The sequence below is a fragment of the Lepidothrix coronata genome, unplaced genomic scaffold (genome assembly GCF_001604755.1).
Source record: "Lepidothrix coronata isolate B3197 unplaced genomic scaffold, Lepidothrix_coronata-1.0 Scaffold12, whole genome shotgun sequence".
In the NCBI taxonomy this organism is placed as follows: Eukaryota; Metazoa; Chordata; class Aves; order Passeriformes; family Pipridae; genus Lepidothrix; species Lepidothrix coronata.
The window spans coordinates 9,088,350-9,105,581 of NW_016690192.1; the positions used below are offsets into that span (position 1 = coordinate 9,088,350).

At 36.3% G+C, this 17,232-nt stretch overlaps 1 protein-coding gene across 1 annotated transcript in view; it reads left to right on the forward strand.

The window, feature by feature from the left end:
• HS2ST1 (heparan sulfate 2-O-sulfotransferase 1) overlaps positions 1 to 15,643 on the forward strand; it is a 73,939-nt gene extending 58,296 nt beyond the window's left edge. The window contains exons 3-7 of the mRNA XM_017805591.1: positions 5,550 to 5,635; positions 9,199 to 9,337; positions 11,598 to 11,695; positions 12,758 to 12,915; positions 14,363 to 15,643. Of these exons, the coding sequence (XP_017661080.1) occupies positions 5,550 to 5,635; positions 9,199 to 9,337; positions 11,598 to 11,695; positions 12,758 to 12,915; positions 14,363 to 14,589 (708 nt within the window). The 3' untranslated portion in view covers positions 14,590 to 15,643. The remainder of the gene's footprint in view (positions 1 to 5,549; positions 5,636 to 9,198; positions 9,338 to 11,597; positions 11,696 to 12,757; positions 12,916 to 14,362) is intronic.
• Positions 15,644 to 17,232: the final 1,589 nt, after the last annotated feature.

Sequence of the window (17,232 nt, forward strand, 5' to 3'; positions counted from 1 at the left end):
TTCCAAATGTTTCCAAACTCTCGGGTCTGTACTGCCAGTTGTATGCTGATTATCTTAAGCTGATATGCAGCAGAGGCAGGAGCTGTTCTGCATTGCAGCATGTCAGCACTGAGCCTTCCAGCTCCTTTAGGTGGATGTCTACAGGCAGAAGCGGCTCAGCACAGCTCCTGGACTGGGGCAAGGGGAAGCAGATGCTAACAGCCCTTCACTTCCAGTTCTGTTTGTAGGAGAAAGATTGGGGTAGGAATATCAGTGCAAGGGACATAGTGTACTTGGGTGGGACTGGAATCTGTTTTGTGATAAAGGGGGTGTGTTATTGTTGAGTATTTGCAGTTGTGAAATCGTTTCTTAAATATGAAGATGATATTGTTATACATGATTGCAGAGATTACCAAAAGTAAATCTGGTAGCCATCCCTATAGTCCTGTCCACTGCTTAGAACAAGTACAAAAGACCTCTGTACTAAGAGCAGAGTGATTTTTTCAAATGATTTAATAAGCCTATATCTGTTTTTTTTTAAAAATCATGCTCAGGTCGGTCATAGTGCTGTACTTCCCACAACAAATTCTGCTTCTGTCAAGGTGTCTCTTTGAAGTGTAGTGGTCTGTCCTGAAGGATAGGAGAGCCAGTCGTTGATGGTGTAAGTTAAACATAGGCTACCTTACCTTAATTTTCTACTTCTGTTTGGACTTAATCGAAATAAAGTTTGTTTTTCACTGGCTTAGTTTTGTCTAAGGGAAACTCTCCTCTTCATCTTCCCTATAATAATTATCAATTGAAAAATGACAATCCACCAGTGCTGGGCATGTATATAATACTGTCAGTCCTACCTTCATTTCACACTATGCTGTTGTCCAAGGTAGTAAATTAAGTAGTTTAATTATACAGTTGATACTACTCTTCTTCAATGGCCATTAACTGGGAGATGCTGACAATGAAAAACATAGTTGTTCAAAGATGAAGAAATAATTATTCATCTTTAATATATTGAGATAGCAACTTGCCATTGTAAGTCATAGTGCATAATTCTGGAGATGGCAGGCATACTGAGTGTTAGCTGATGAGGTTTACTCTGTGTAGGCTTGGATTTGCATGACATATTCACGTGCTGCCTTCATCAGTATAGCTTGTTTGAGTGCATTAGGTCTATATGCACCAGTAGTAAAATACATGAACACATCACAGAGACAAAATTGTTCTATTAGTGATACTATTTGTTAAAGCAAATATCCGTAAGCAAGGTGAAGATTGCCTTGGGACTGGCAGAAATTTGTAGAATAGTGAGGCTTCCTTTATGCAGTACTTCTGCTGTAGTTTTCCCAAACTATTGTAATTCTGTAACAGATTTTAAGGTCTCTTCCAGAGAATCCACTCCAAATATAATCTGTATCTGATTTAAGATAATCTGGTAAGAGTCCTAAGACCCATTTTAGTTTCAGATGGAACTTGCCCCAGCAGCCCTCCTTTCTTTTGCAGCATCTCTGGCAGCAGGATCCTGGGAAGTACCCCTCTTTCCCCAGGCTGGACCTTTTCTCTGCAGCAAGCTGAGTGCCGTGTTACCCGTGTTTCATTTCTGACCTGTGTGGTCTGTAGTAGAAGCACTTGCTTTCTTCATTAAATCAGAGTAGTTGTTTGGTTGGATTTTACTTGTTGCTTGCATGTTTTAGCACTGATACTTTCTGTCCATAGAAGTATGCCTGTGTTATGGCTATCAGGATGGCATACCAGCCACACAAATGTTATCATTTTTGTTACATGGTGAAATTGCCACCCAAAACATTTAAAATGAAATAACTGTTCTGCATTGCAGCATGTATTATTGATATATTATTAGAAAAGTGGGTATAAGAACGTTCTCCGTGCTGTTGCAAATGGTACAATTACCCAGTGTTTCACTCCCTCAGCTTGCTGTTTTCTGTTTCTTGTTCTTTTTTTCTACCACAGTTTCTCTCTCCATTTTTCTCAGAAGAGCAACCTGAAAATATATCGTCTTGCTTCCAAGTGTATTCTGAAACAGTGGCCTCTCAGAGGACAGTGCAGTCATACTGACTTTAGGAGTACTTATTTCCTCTGTTAATGAAGGTTTCAATGGCTGTCAGAAGTGGAACAAGTTGAAGATTGCAGCAACTCTGTTAGGTGGAAGTACTGTCATGTGCTCCTGAGCATTTAAGAATTTTTCTCTTGGGGGTTGCGTAGTCTAGTGAGTATGAGTGCTGCACGTGTGCCAGTTGTATTTTTCCTTCTGAGAAAGAGCTGTACGTGCCAGGTGGGTATCCTGGCTGTACTGTGGCTGAACTGGTGAGCTGAATCTTTACACCATCTTACAGAACTGATTCTCAACTGCCCTTGACTTGAGCTTGCTTGTGGTTGCTCATGGCATGCAGCCAAAGGTATGCTGCTAGCCTGTTTCCAGCATTCCTGACCCTCTGATTTAAAGCTAACTCTAAATTAGTTGATGTGACAATTGAGGATAACTAAGATATCACTGCCTTGCTGCAGAGGGATTCTCATTCAGTCATCCCGTAATGCTTGATCTTGAAATCTGAATCTGAGATTTCCTTTAATGGGAACACTGCGTTGGTTTTCAGTCTTACTTGAGAGCCCTTTTTCTTGTAGTTCAAATGGAAAATCCTCATATGTCTTCACCAGTCTGGGCTTATGATATTCATCCCCCCGGTCCTTTGTAATTTTAAGTCAGTTATTTAGCAATTGACAAAGAAAACTAGGATATAATGTGAAAAGCTGGGGCTTTTTTGGTATCCGAAAAGCCCATATGATACCAGGCCACAGGGAAATGACAGACCACCTTTTGGACATGGTAAAAGGGGGGTGTGTGTGGTCAACTGTAGAGAAGAGGGAATGATAGCTACAGTCAGTGGACAGAGGTAAGAGCTTATAATGTCACTTTGGTTTGCTCGCACAGATTTTTCTCAGGCCAAATATGCTGGTTGTTTTTTTTAATCCTTTGGCTCTCTGGGACTTGTTTTAAATTCTTACCGTTCTAGAAACTGAATGTATTTAACTTACCTTTCTGGACATCTTATGCCCACAGAGTGCATTTGATCTGGCTTTTTAATTCAGTGAAGCTCAGCTGATTTCCCCCTTAGTAAAGGCTGTGAAGCAACTTTATAGCTGATTATATAAAAGCACCATGAAGCAACTTCACAGGAATTCCATTCACATCTATCTGAACTTTTAAAGTCACTTCAAATTTTATTCAGTTGGGTTCAGATGGAGAAGCTTGCTCTGTCACTTGAAAGCTCCAGTATCTGCTAAGCCCTGAAAAGGTAAAATTGATCATATTTAACAGTATGAAGCAGTGAGCAATATTCGTCTCTGACCTAAAATGTGTGAATCCAGGCTTATTAGGCTCTCTGTGACCTGGAACAATTCTGATTTTTGGAATGCTGCAAACTATGGGAGGAAAAAAAATCTCTTGCCTGCAGGCTAGTTATAGGTGTTAAAAGCTTTAGTTCTCAGGGGCTCAGTGTGTTGCTGGTCCATCATAAGGCAGATGTAAATGTCACAGCTGTCATATAAAACCTTCTTAGCCTTCTCTTAGCTGGTGTTAGAGGCTAGACCATCCATCCTGTATTCATAAAATTTATTTCCTTAGCAGACAACAACATTGTAAGACAAAGACAATAGAGGATTTTTTAACTGTTTCTGGAACAGATGCCAGATGATGGCATGGGGATCTAAGACAAAAACCATGGAATTTTGTACTTAGCATTTCTTTGTGTCTAGTCGTAGTCCATTAGAAACTGAAATCTGGATGGTGTTAAATTTCAGAAAGCTTGTTCATGGAAACGTAACTGAGAAGTGTGCTTTGACATGCCCACTGCACTGGACACCATAGGTTTACTTGTGGAGTTGTATCGACCAACCATGACATTTTGGGCTTTGTGGGTGAAGGAAGGGAGGATGACACATTTAGGAAACTTCTTTCCCAGGTAAACAGATATTCATATCTGAGGCTCTCCACTGAAACTATCTTGTCATTAATCTTTGAAAGGTACAGTCAGTGAAAGTGTGGTTTGTTTCAGTAGCAGTAAAGTTGATTCAACTGGATTCAAAGTCCCATATTATCAGTTTGTGCTGTGCACAAAACCAGACAGAAAGCCAGTGCAGCTTATGAAACACCACTGTATTACATTGTGCAGTACTTTTTAGGTAGATTTACCACAATTTTCGTGTGCAATACATGGTTTAAATTTTGCAATGCTGCAGACTGTGAAATCTGAACACTGGAAAGGTTAATGTTGCCTGTTATTAAAAAGTAACATACATTTCTTTTACCTGAGAGTCTAAGAGCCAGTGTTTGAGGAAATAAGTACAGGTTATTGACCTCTTAAATCCTATACTGTGACTTTTGCACCTTTGAAGAAACAGCAGCAGGCTAGTATCGCCTCTTAAAATCCTCAATTGATAGGTTATAATAAGTAATAAATATCATGCTTCAGGACATTCTCAATCCATTTGACCTTACAGAATGTTAGTGTTGTCTTGAGCTCTCAGCCTTGCCTTTTTTGACTCTCTTGTCTCACCTCAGTATCTCCATGGTTATCCATTTCACTGTATAACAGAAAAGATATTATAGATGTGCAGGGAACACTATCTTCTAATTCTTAGCCTCAGAAACGGCATATCATTGTCAGACAGCTCAGGCAGTACAAATTTATCATCCTTTCTTTATTATCCAATTCACTAGTTTTGAAACAACTTTCAGTTAAATGCTTTGATGTTAAAATATTCTGTTCATCTAATAAAGCCAAGCTCTATCAGGATTTGCATGTCCCACTTAATTTGATCACACTCTGTTTTGGGGCTTGTATCTTACTTTGTTCTTTGAAATGTAAAGCTATTCCTATTTTTGTGAAGTTTGCCAAAAACTGCTTTATCAGCCCTTGTGCAAGGGCTACTTCATGATTTAACATGAAAGTTTCACTGGAATGTTAGGTTTAAGGTGTCTATTCAAAATAGTAAACTATAGACCTTATTTACACCGCATGCATTTATAAAATGTCTGGATTGCTTGTGCGTTGCATTGTGGGCTTGGGGAGCAAATGAACCATCAGATTTTTCTTACGTCCCAGTGAAATAAGTCTAAAGACATGCTTGTAAATCTGGTACACTTTTATTTGAAGGATTAAATACGGATCAGACAATTCTATCAAAGATGTATGTGCATTTCTGCTGAAGGAATTCTGCATTCCTTTCAAATTACAAATAAAATGTACTGACAAAAATATAAATGTTTGTCTTGCGGATGTTTTTGTGATACCTTTCCTTCAATTGCCCTTCTGATTGCTCTATTCTGCATTTGTTTAGTTTCTGATCATTAAATTGTGATGATCTAAAATTAGTCATCTGTATGCTGCAGAAAAGTCTATTTCAGCTGGCACTTTTTTTTTTTGGTAATATTCAAAATAGACTTTTTTTTTCTAATGCATTATAAGATTTTACTTAGAAACCAGGAAACACCATGTATGGGAAAGCGTAATGTGTTTCAGCAGTGCAGAAACACTTTCTGCTGTCTACTTTTACAGGTCCGATTTGTGAAGAATGTGACTTCCTGGAAGGAAATGAAGCCAGGATTTTACCATGGCCATATATCTTACCTGGACTTTGCCAAGTACGTTCCCTTGGAGGTTTCCGTGGAGCAGAGTAGGCTCCGACCGGGCTCTCAGTGCCCTCTAGTGGTGAAAGCCTGGGAACTGCAGTTTGGTAAAAATCCACACACTGACATTCCCATGATGGGCGATATTCGGGGTTGATTTTCGCCGTTTGCTCTTGTCTTCTTGCATGACAAAATGTAGCCGAATCTCATTTAAGAAATATTTATATACTGGGATTAGTATTCCGTGTCTGTATTGCAAGCTTGTTGTGCTGAAAATCATGACTTTTCTCTGAAAGCTGGCAGTTCTGTCTTGGGATTGTCTTCCCATTTGGGGAAGTTTAACATATCTATTCTCAAAAATGTTTCATAATAGGCAATTATGGGTAAATAAAGGGTAATACCACCTACCTCTTAAGTTATGTAGTTCTTCTCTACCATAGTATCCCTTTACACTTTATCGGAATCTGAAAAGTTATACTTTAAAGTAGTTTTCTGGCTTATAATAATTGATTTCCTGTAAAAAAGCACTGAAATAATTCTTGTGGAGTTAAATCCTGCTACTTCTAAAATTAATTTAAAATAAAATGAGGTAAAAATCCTCCCACTGACTTCAAAGGTTCAGGATCGTATCTGTATTCCCACTTTCATATGTTTCTTTTCTTGTCTTATTTTTGCTTCTGGATCTAAAGCAGTGATCCTTCGTAGCTCAGTCTTATGAAACCTCCCCTTGAACTGACAAGTCAGTTTTGCTTAAGATGCTTACTAGGCAGTGCTTCGTCTTGAATTCGGAGCATGTGGAAAATGGTTTAAAATTGAAAGTGGAATTTTCAGATCTCATTATATTCAACTGCACAAACGATAGTAACCCACTACTTTTACCTCTTGCCGACGGTCAGTCCTCAGTGTTATGTTTCTGTGCATGTTAATTATTTAATGAAATTCTTTTTTTGTATGTAGTAATTCCTTTTGTTTAGTCATTCGTTTTAATTATTCATTGTCATGTACACTGATTTTTAATTTGAGCTTTTTATTACAGAGAATGAGATGGGGGAGTGAGACCTTCATAGATTCCCTGTATAGTGTATTATAGAATAGAAAATGCTAAAAGCTACAGTAGTAGCTGAAAATGACCAATGGCACCAAGTAAAAGCTTGGAGTTTACAAAAAGTAACAGGCAAAAAGTCTTACTTGCAAATCAATCAATCAAATAAAATATATTGAATTTCATTAGTTTCCTTTCTGCCTTTTTAAAGTTAAAATGCTTCAACATTAATAAATGCTTGAACTGAGTAATAGCTTTCTGGAGCAGCAAAGCTGAATGTTATTTTATTCGTTACTTACTTCATAAAGCTGAAAACATTTTCAGATACTGGAATTTCTAAAACTAAAATAATTATTTTACATCTAGAAAGCATCTAAGCAATTTCACAGATTTCTTTCATCTGCATCTTCCCTTCAGGACTGTGTTATCCTTGTCTTTGTTGTTTGTTATCCTTTCACCTAAGTGATTTATTTTTTTCCCACAACAGCTTGCTTTCTCATACTTTGGGTTTTCATTATTAAAATAATATCTTGAATACGCTGGTTGTGCTTGGCAAGGCCCACACCTTTAAGGCTGTGAGGTATGTTCTTGTAATGAACATTCTTGTAGTTAAGAAGTGTAAAATATTTCAGAAAAGTCAATGTCTCCTTATACATGAACATCAGACTTAGGTCCTCTGTCAAATATCAGAAGTACCTCTTAAATTATGCTGAATCTTAAAGTACTGGGTTCCGTGGATGACTTGCGGTGTTGAGGACAGGTTGACATAATCCATCCACGTAGAAATTACAGTAACAAAAGTTTAAATTCCCCCCCCCTTTTTTTTTTAATTTCTCATCCACTCTTATTTCTATTTTCTCTGGTAAGTAGTTGGAAAAAAGGTTCTTAAAAATGCAGTTGCCAATTCATTATCATTATTAATAAAGTTGCAGTAGTAAGTGGCTTATGTTACTGTAACTGTAGCTAGTTCTGCAAGCTCATCTGCAAATCCATATGAATGTCCAGTCCAGCACAAGCATTTCTAAGGACTTCAACATCTTTATTTAGCCCATGGATACATATTATTTATTGGTTGAGGCTGCTGCTACATCAAATGGTCTGTTACAGCTTTCTCAGCATTTGCAGTAGTCTATGGAAGGAGACACACGGGCATTCTCGCGCACTTCAGTGGACCTCAAAGAGGGTGCAGTTCAAAGTCTGGACTTTGCATCAAAATGGTTGAAATGTTCACACACTCTATTTTGCAGACTTTGGGAAGCAGGAGCTGGCATGCAGACAGATGTCAGCAATGCCGCCTTTGAAAGCTCCAGTCTGACTCATTGGTACTCTGCTGGCAACATTGGAGAATCAATTGCTCTTTCTGTAGCCTTTAACAATTTCTCTGTCTCTAGTGCTGGTCTTTTGCCAAAGTAATGCCTGTTATTTGGGGTTTTTTCTACCTTTCTCCTTTCTGCTGCTTATTCTGTTTCTGTTCTTCAGCTTTTAAACTTAAGATTCCTCATATGCGCAGTATCTGGTAGTAAAGTTTACAGAGTACCCCTCTAACAATAGTGGTACTGCATCTTGAAACTATGAGTGCTCTCTGTTTTAGCTAAGCTAGGAGGCTTGAATGGCTCTCTATCAATGCAGAACACTTTCCCAGTTTGCATGGGAAGAGAACTTTTTTTCCAACTTCTAGCTTTACTTCAGGGTACTTGACACACCTGCAATTTCCATTGTGATATAAACTCTTTAATGTTTGGATACCATAATTATTTGCCACAATGATGTCTCAAATGGAAGAAAAAGTAAAACTGAGAAATATATTGTAAAAGCTGACCTGAATATAGATCATTTGCACAAAACAGTTTTGGTGTTTTAAATCTTTGTCATGTGTCCTATGAACTTACCACCTGATTTCATCAGGCTTCCTGTTTGTACTACCGTAGATAAAAATTTGCTTAGGGTAAATGTCTAAGGATAAATTTAATATTTTTAGATAGAGAAATTAATATGGTTACAGATACTGTCTGTATGCTTATATTTAATAAGCATAGCCATATACCTTCAACCCAGGTTGATGGGCTCTGAGCTCTGTCTTCCTGCTGTTAATGTTTCTGACAACTGGAGACCTGCCAGGAAAACGCATCATTGCAAAGCCCGGTTCAGAAGGGCAGGAACTCAGTATCAAACTTCCTCATACTTGTTATAAACACATATGGGGCTGCTAAACTAATTAAAGCATTTCTAGAGGCAGGATGGTTGTGTAAACATTTTTAGTATCTATTTGTGTGAAAATATGTAAGTTTTGTTTGTTTCTTTAATAAGAAAAAACTTCTAAAATCATAACCTTAGGCAAACTGAAATTGAACTGACTTTCACATCCATGTAATGCACTGGATATGAGGATGAAAAGAAGTGATCACTAAACTTCCTCTCAGTATCATTTGTTTTGTGTAGAGATTTCAGTTGTGTCAATAGAGGCAGGCTTTTAAGTATTAGATGAGAAGCTTTGATTTGTCCTTTGAAAGATTTTTTTTTTCCTTTTTTACTTTAGATTTGGTGTTAAAAAGAAACCAATTTACATAAATGTCATAAGAGATCCTATAGAACGACTAGTTTCTTATTATTACTTTCTGCGCTTTGGAGATGATTACAGACCAGGGCTACGGAGGCGAAAACAGGGGGATAAAAAGGTAAAGTACACTTTATTATACATGTTGTACTTACTAAAGTTAGTGTGAAAACAATTTAAAATATGTACTGATAAAAGCTGAATCGTTCTTGTATCAGCCTTGGTGATAATGGTGAATTTGGAAGTTATGTTCTCCACGTCTATAATGGAGCAGAGCGTGACATTGAGTATGTTCTTTGTACCCTTATAAATTCACTTAATCTTGCAATTTGTTTAAAAAATTAAATAAAATTAAAAAATATTTTAGGTATCCAGAGTTGTAGGTATCAAGTTAAGCTTATCCTCCTATGTAAGAAGGCTACGTCCCTTCTCGTTGAAGACTGAGACACATTTTTTCAACAAAAGCTGTAGAACTGCTGATGCTTTGGCTTTGTTGTTTATTTTCTTAGAATTAGCAACCCAATTTATTTTATTTTTTAAAAACATAAACATTGCAATGGAATTCTATAAGGAGTCTTTCTGAAAACTATGGAGTATGATACATACTTTTCTATACTTCCTCCGTCTGCCTTAAGTGGCTGTAGGATCAGGTTAGCACATTCAAACATTGACTACTAATACAGTTTTAGAATGGCAACATCATGTAGGCTCCAAAATATATTTACTTCAGAAAGAATCTATACATCCACTGTCATGGTTTTCAGTAAGACATTTGTTGGGGCATGTTGCTTTGGGTTTTTAAATCAGGAAGAAAAGTAGGGTATTAATTATATGAGTATAGTTTATCAACCTATAGTTAGAACAGTGTGGAATCCTTTGTAAAATGTAGAGAGATTTTGTACTTTATGGGGCCAAATACTTTTTACAGTTTCAGTGATGATATTTTCTTAAGCTGATGAAATTTTTCTGTAATGTTGACAGTTTAGTGTTGCACTGTGTGAATACCAAGAGACATTGAAAAAATAAGCAAAAATCATACTAAATAGAACTTAGTCTATAAACACCATAACAACTAATAAATGTGACCAATCATTTTGTGTGCTGCCCCCCTTCCAAATAGTACTTTTTAAATATTGGGAGCAGACCGTTTCTCTTTTCTTTTCAGTTGGTAACCAACTGCTCCTGTGTTAATTTAGGGTTTAGCGCCATCTTCAGCTACTGCATTTCATTAATTTGGAGGTGCATTTAGCAGCGTAGTTCTAAGGTAACGTTGGAGTTACCCAGTACTCATGATGGATCAGTGCAGAATTTATCTAGAGAATTATGCTAGGAAAAGCGTACCAGTGTCTTGTTTTCCTAGTTAAGCTACATTTTTATCTGTGATGTACAAGGTATTCTAAACTCAAAGTTCATTGTGAACCCAGGCACCACAATTTATTCCCCGCTTTGACATAGTATCAGTAAATTTATCAGATCATCTCAGAAACTTCACCACAAAATAGAAGCAAATGATGTTGTCCTTTTTCTTAACCCCAAATAATTATGCAAACATATTTCTATATGGCTGTTTTGGACAGAAACTTGTAATTATACAGAAGAAGCAGTCTAAAAAGTTGTCTTTATGATCTCTTATTATTAAATATTTTTTTAATCTATCCTTGATACAAGCCTTATATCTTGATTAGAAATATCATAAGTACTTACTTTATGGTGACACAATAACAATTTACAAATTGTTTCCAATACAAATAGAGTTCTTATTGTAACTGTGCTACTGCAGTTGAAACTCTGTATTGCTACAGCTGTGTATCCATGTAGAGAGCAATATTGTATGGAATATTCTGTTATGCAGTGAACATCTTCCTTTTAGTTCTTCTTGTTGCCAAAACCAAATTAGCCTCTGAAATGATAGTTATTTGTCATAATATTTAAAATATAATAGAACAGTCTTTAAAACACAAAATGCACAGTGTTCTATGTTGTAAAGATCCAGCTGTTCCAGTATCACACAGTTCCCGATGGCATTTCATGCTGTATCTTTAGTGACTTCTTTTATAAAGGAAAACAATTATACCCAACACTTACTGACTATCTGTGCTAGTTTTGTCAAATAGCCTTTGCTAAGGTTATATCAAAGGTGTATCAATGTGTATCAGGTAAGATCAACTGTTCAGTAGTTGTAACCATAAAAGTCTGTCCAAATACTATTTTAATTTAGACAAACAGGTCATCCTAATAATACTGTGAAAGCAAGGCTACTTTTTTTTTTCTTTCATATCTTGTGTTTTTCTGTCCCCACTACATTTAGCAACTAGCCAGTTTGAGATGTTTGATATGTATATGAGATTTTAAAGCTCAGCTCTATTTTATCTTTGTTCCAGACCTTTGATGAATGTGTGGCAGCTGGAGGTTCCGACTGTGCTCCAGAGAAACTTTGGCTTCAAATTCCATTCTTCTGTGGCCACAGCTCTGAATGCTGGTAGGGAGATAGATGTAGCTTGTTGGTCAAGTACATCATTGCTGAAATATAAACTTTAATGAATTTGAATATGTAGCACAGTTGGGGAAAGTGTGAGGGACTAGACAGAGTGAAGCAGCGGGTACTTCAGTAATGTGTTTTCTTTTGAAGATGCAATTACTGAAACAGTATTGCAGTTTTTTAAACAAGCAATATGTTGGAATACCGTATCAGCAGTGCTATGAGGGAAAACATATGTTTTCAATTTTAAAAATTATTTTTGCAGATTTGGAGTCTTGACATTTTTTTTAATATCGGACTACAGTATCTTTCTTTCCAAATGGAGATATTTTAGTCCAAGCTCCTGAAGTTTCTGGGGAGAATAAAATAATTGAGATCAGGATAAATTTATCTTCTTAAACGTTTATCAGGCATCCAGCAGTCTATGCTACTTAGTAGAAACTGAAACAAAAGCAAATAGTGTCCATCTGTCAATGCAGCATGTTTTATAACAATGGCACATACTTAAAAAAACTCTTTAGCAACCAAAAAAAAAAGAACATAGATTAATGGAACTATTCTGAGTGATATCAAGGACAGTTATTCATCAAAGGTACTGTTCTTTCAAACATAAGCAAAGTAAATGGCCACTTGGGAACTCCCCTTTCAGTGCCTGTTGGTCAGACCTATCTACACTGTGGCCAGGTAGAGAAGGAGAGAAAGGAAGAAGATGCAAAAGGGAAAGTGTGTTTTTATCATATTTCTTATTTCTAATGTGAAAGTGGAGTCCAAGTATTAACATTGAGAAAATGTAAATCCTCCAAAAATTGCCTTAGTAGAGACATTAACCATATACATACATTGGGTATTTTTGTGGAGACTCCTCTTTAAGTAGAGTCACATTTTTAGATAAAAACACAGGCGAGAGAAACTGGAAAGGGAAATGAAGTTAGGAATGGTTATAACTTGGAATGAGTCTTGCCTTTCCTATACAAATGTCCTGTTGTGAAGTAATCTCTATCTAGGGACCAAGGATTGCTGGCTGCCATCAGAACTTGCTGTAATTGTTCTCTGTCATTTTAGGAATGTGGGAAGCAGATGGGCTTTGGAACAAGCCAAATACAATCTGATTAATGAATACTTCCTAGTGGGAGTTACTGAAGAGCTTGAAGACTTTATCATGTTATTGGAGGCAGCTTTGCCCCGCTTCTTCAGGGGTGCCACAGAACTGTACCGGACAGGTATTTATATAGTTGATATCCATGGATTCCATGGATTTTTCATCCTCTTATTGCCTTTTTAATGTGAATTCTTTAGAGTTCGATGAATAGTTTTGAGTCTGTGCCAGTCTTTTGTCTCTCAGCTGGCTGATGCTCCTACAAATGACATAAACTCCTTTTAAAAGATTCTCAGTAATTTGTTTTTAGGGTAGCCCAAGTATCTTCCTGCCTTACGCAAATGGTAAATATTTAAGTTTGGGGTAAAGACAGTTGTGTAGGTACACTGCATGTAAAAAAATTTAACAGAACATTTTTTAAGGTCTTGCAGTGGCTTCAGTTTTGTAAAGTGGCTGATGTGGCAGATTTCCATTTCCTCAGAAGCCCTGCTGAAACTAACTGTGCTCAGTGCAGCCTGGCTGGCTGAGCAATAAGGCCTGAGGGATGCAGACCCAAGTACATGTTTATCTTCCAGGGCTCCTAATAAGACATAACATAGCCAGTAGCTGAGTTTCTAGGGGCTGCCCATGCAACTTCTGATGAAGAAAAGGTCCCTCTTAGAGCTTCTGTCTACAAATAGAGGGAAAAAGGGTCTAATGTATAGAGCCTAGATGTGTAGTATTAACAATTTTATTACAAAACAACAGTTAGCACTTTTTTAGGGAAAATCTTGTCATCATTAGTCATCTTTGTCTCAGGAACTCTGTGCAACAGGGATGTGGCTTATGTATCATTTATGATAAGACTATAGTATCCTATTTAGATGGGAGAATAATGCTTTAAATGCCATTAGTAGGGGTTATATATTTTGTTTAGAAATAGACAGCTGAAATCACATGAAAACAGGATTTTTTCCTCCTTCATGGAAAGCTAAACACCAGTGCAGTGGTTGTTTTGTTTCTTTTTTTTTTTTTTTTTTTTTTTTGTAGTCTGAATTGAATATAAACATCCCTGGAGGTGTTTAGACGATGTGTAGATGTGGCACTTAGGGACATGGTTTAGTGGGACTTGGCAGTGTTAGGTTTGTGGCTGAACTCTATGACCTTAAACTTCTTTTCCAACCTAAATGTTTCTGTGACTCTATGAAAGAAGTTCTTGTTCTGCAGTTTCTAAAATTCTTAACATTTGATACCAGATTAACATCTAAATAATTAATTTTGAAAGACCAATCTTGCTCCAGGTATATTATGTGGAGTAATCTTGTTCCTTAAATGAATGTTTATTCCTTGGGTTTATTAGAGTAAGGAGGAAAAATTGAAAGAACGGATGTAAAATTCATTAACGTTTAGTGAGAGACTGCAGTTTTCCAACCCTGCATGTTATGTTGATACATTCTGGATTAAAACCTGTCACTTCTGATGCAGTTTATCAACACACTGAGAGTATAAAACTCTGTAAATAAAAGGACTGTAAACATTTTATTAAGCATGTGAACTTTGAAGTGAAGTTATTGCTTTCATTTTGCATTTAGGAAAGAAGTCTCATCTTAGGAAAACAACTGAGAAAAAACTTCCCACTAAAGAAACTATTGCCAAGCTACAACAGTCTGAAATCTGGAAAATGGAGAATGAGTTCTATGAATTTGCACTGGAGCAATTTCAGTTTGTCAGAGCACATGCAGTTCGAGAAAAAGATGGAGAATTGTATATTCTGGCTCAAAACTTTTTCTATGAAAAGATTTACCCTAAATCAAACTAAGAACGCTATACTGTTAGATTTATGGACCTAAATCTTTGATCACATCATCATCTTAGTCCTCAGCCATGGAAACTAGATTGCTTGTAGACCTCCAAGACATTTCTTTATATGAGAAAAGTGGGCTGTGGATCACCTCCAGGGCTTTGGATATGGCTGTGTTGGTAATCCAGAAGCAAAAGCTTAATTTCTTTTATCTAACTAATACTTTCAGTGGGAGTCAATATCCTTAACCTGAAGAAATCTACACTGTAATTCGGAGCAATTAATACACAGCAGTTCTATTTGAAAATATAAACACAAAACGCTTCTGTTGATGCTCTTTTTAATTTTCAGAGCAATTTATTTTCATTTATACTTCTGTGAAGAGGAAATCATTTTCCCCAGCTTTCAACATGGAAATTTTGGTTGTATACAGTATGAGTAGTCTTAATAACTGGTTGACATCTGTGCTTTGTTTTTGTGAATCATGTCACATGATATTAATTGGGATGGTTAATCATCTTCTGCTGAGAAATGCTGCTGCTGCTGGAATTGCCCATATTTATATATGTGGTTTTATTAAAAAATTACAACTACTCATTAGTGTTAAAATGTCATTTCCACGTTAATATTGTAAAAAGTTCAAGAATCAGAGCAGTGGGGTTTTTTTGTTTTATGTCCACCACCACTGACTGAGGTTGGGAAAACTACAAAGAAATTTGGTATTGTCTGCAGTTCTAGTTGATCCTTACACAGTGGTATAAAAATCATAAATTCAGTAAGTTTCTCCATGGATTCTTTGTAATAATTGTAAACTGAGGTATTGGTGAATCCATATTATGACTCTATTAGTGAGCTGTGGTATGGCTAGGGTTTTCCTACTACTTCAATACTTTTATCTGTAGAATATTTTTACTGAGGTGCTTTATAACATGTTTTAAAGCATTGCATTTACAAAAGGAGTAAAATGCTGTAAATACTGCTTATTTTATGTATTTGGACCAAAAGGTTTAAAGTATCTAGTTTAAAGTGGGATTTTGCACCAGTTCTGTTATGTGTGAAGTGAAAAACATCACATCTATTTCCTGGTTGAGTTAACTGCTGGACATTGCTGAAACACACTTCAGTGACCTCTCTGACTTCAATACTAGAATGTTGTCCAGGGATTCTCTTTGCAGAAATGTAGTCTTCATCCTTTTATTAGGGTAAGAGAACAAGAAGAAAAATGTCGTGTAGTCTGGTTGAGAAAGATGCAGTGAACTTGATTGACATAATTGTATTTATGTAACTGCCTTAGTGACTGTTGTAAATTTGTGAGTTGCCATTATTAACAGTGTGAAACACCTGGTAGATGAAGTAAATTGAAATTTGAGAACAGATGTTTGGGGCCACTGCATTATAGCAAATGGCAGTGGAGAACTGCAAGAAATTGTTTCCTATTGAATTTTCTTAAAGATCTGAGTATTTACACATCTTACACCTGCCTTTTCTTAAAGTGCTTTTCACAGGGTTTGATGGGGGAAGGCACTGAGGAGACAAAGTAAGGAATGGTGGTAAAGATTTAAATTCCTAAGGGATGGTGCTGAAGGCTTAGTTTAAAATTGCAGTGGAGTTTCTTTAATCAGCTTGTTCTTGTAACGAAAACAAAGGAAATGGAAAATGGTCTGTGAACTGGATGTCTGCAGCCAAAAGCAACAGCCCAATTACAGAGAGGATAACGAGAGACTATCAAGTACATCTTGCAGTTTCTTTGTTTTCTTAGATTTTTCCCTTCTAATTTTAAAAATAGATCTCTCTTTGTTCTTTCCAAATAATCAGGGAAGTTCCTTCTCGTAGCTTACCATTTATATAGCATGAACCATGCATAAGACTTCCTGTTCTAGTTCTTGTCTGTTGACATCAATAATAATGCCAATGTGTTTGGATATAGGATGCATAGGGTCACACATGAAGACATATTTCCTAGCTAAAGAAAGGAACTGAGGAATCATACACAAAAAGTAGCTAATGGAGATCTAAAAGTTTTTGTTTAAAAGCAGTAATTTTTCTTGAAATAGAATGAATATTTATAATCCCAGGAAAGATTTCCACTTGGTGATGTTTCTGTGTTAGATTTTATTTTGACTATCTTGTTTTCCCTCAGAATAATTTGGATGAGTTTACCTTCTTGCATATCCTTCAGAATTTTCAGAAGAGACTTCTAAGAGAGCAGAAGAGTTTACTAAGTGAAAATAAAAAATATTCATCCAAGTAATGAAATAGGTATGTAGATAAATGCTTCTGTGTTGACAAGAAAACAATAGGTAAAACTTCTACTGATTTCAGTAGGGTCTACAGAAACCTCTTCTATTCTGTAAGCAATTTTAAAAGTTGTGTTTCTTTTTTTCCTTCCAGGATTTAGAATTTCTTAATTATGAGTCTTCAATAACAAAAATAATAGAACAATGCAATTTTTTTTTTTCTTTTAAAAAGGCAATATATTTTTCATAGTTCATGTAAGAGACCACTTTTTTTAAATCAGATATCACTTCCTGTTCTTTGCTGTGAACTGACAAGGTTGAGACAAACAAGGAGTGTTTTTTAAAAATGCTAGCAACAGTTGGAGAGGTATTCATTCTAGATGTACTCTGAAAATGTGATCATGTGTAGAACACGGAAGAAACC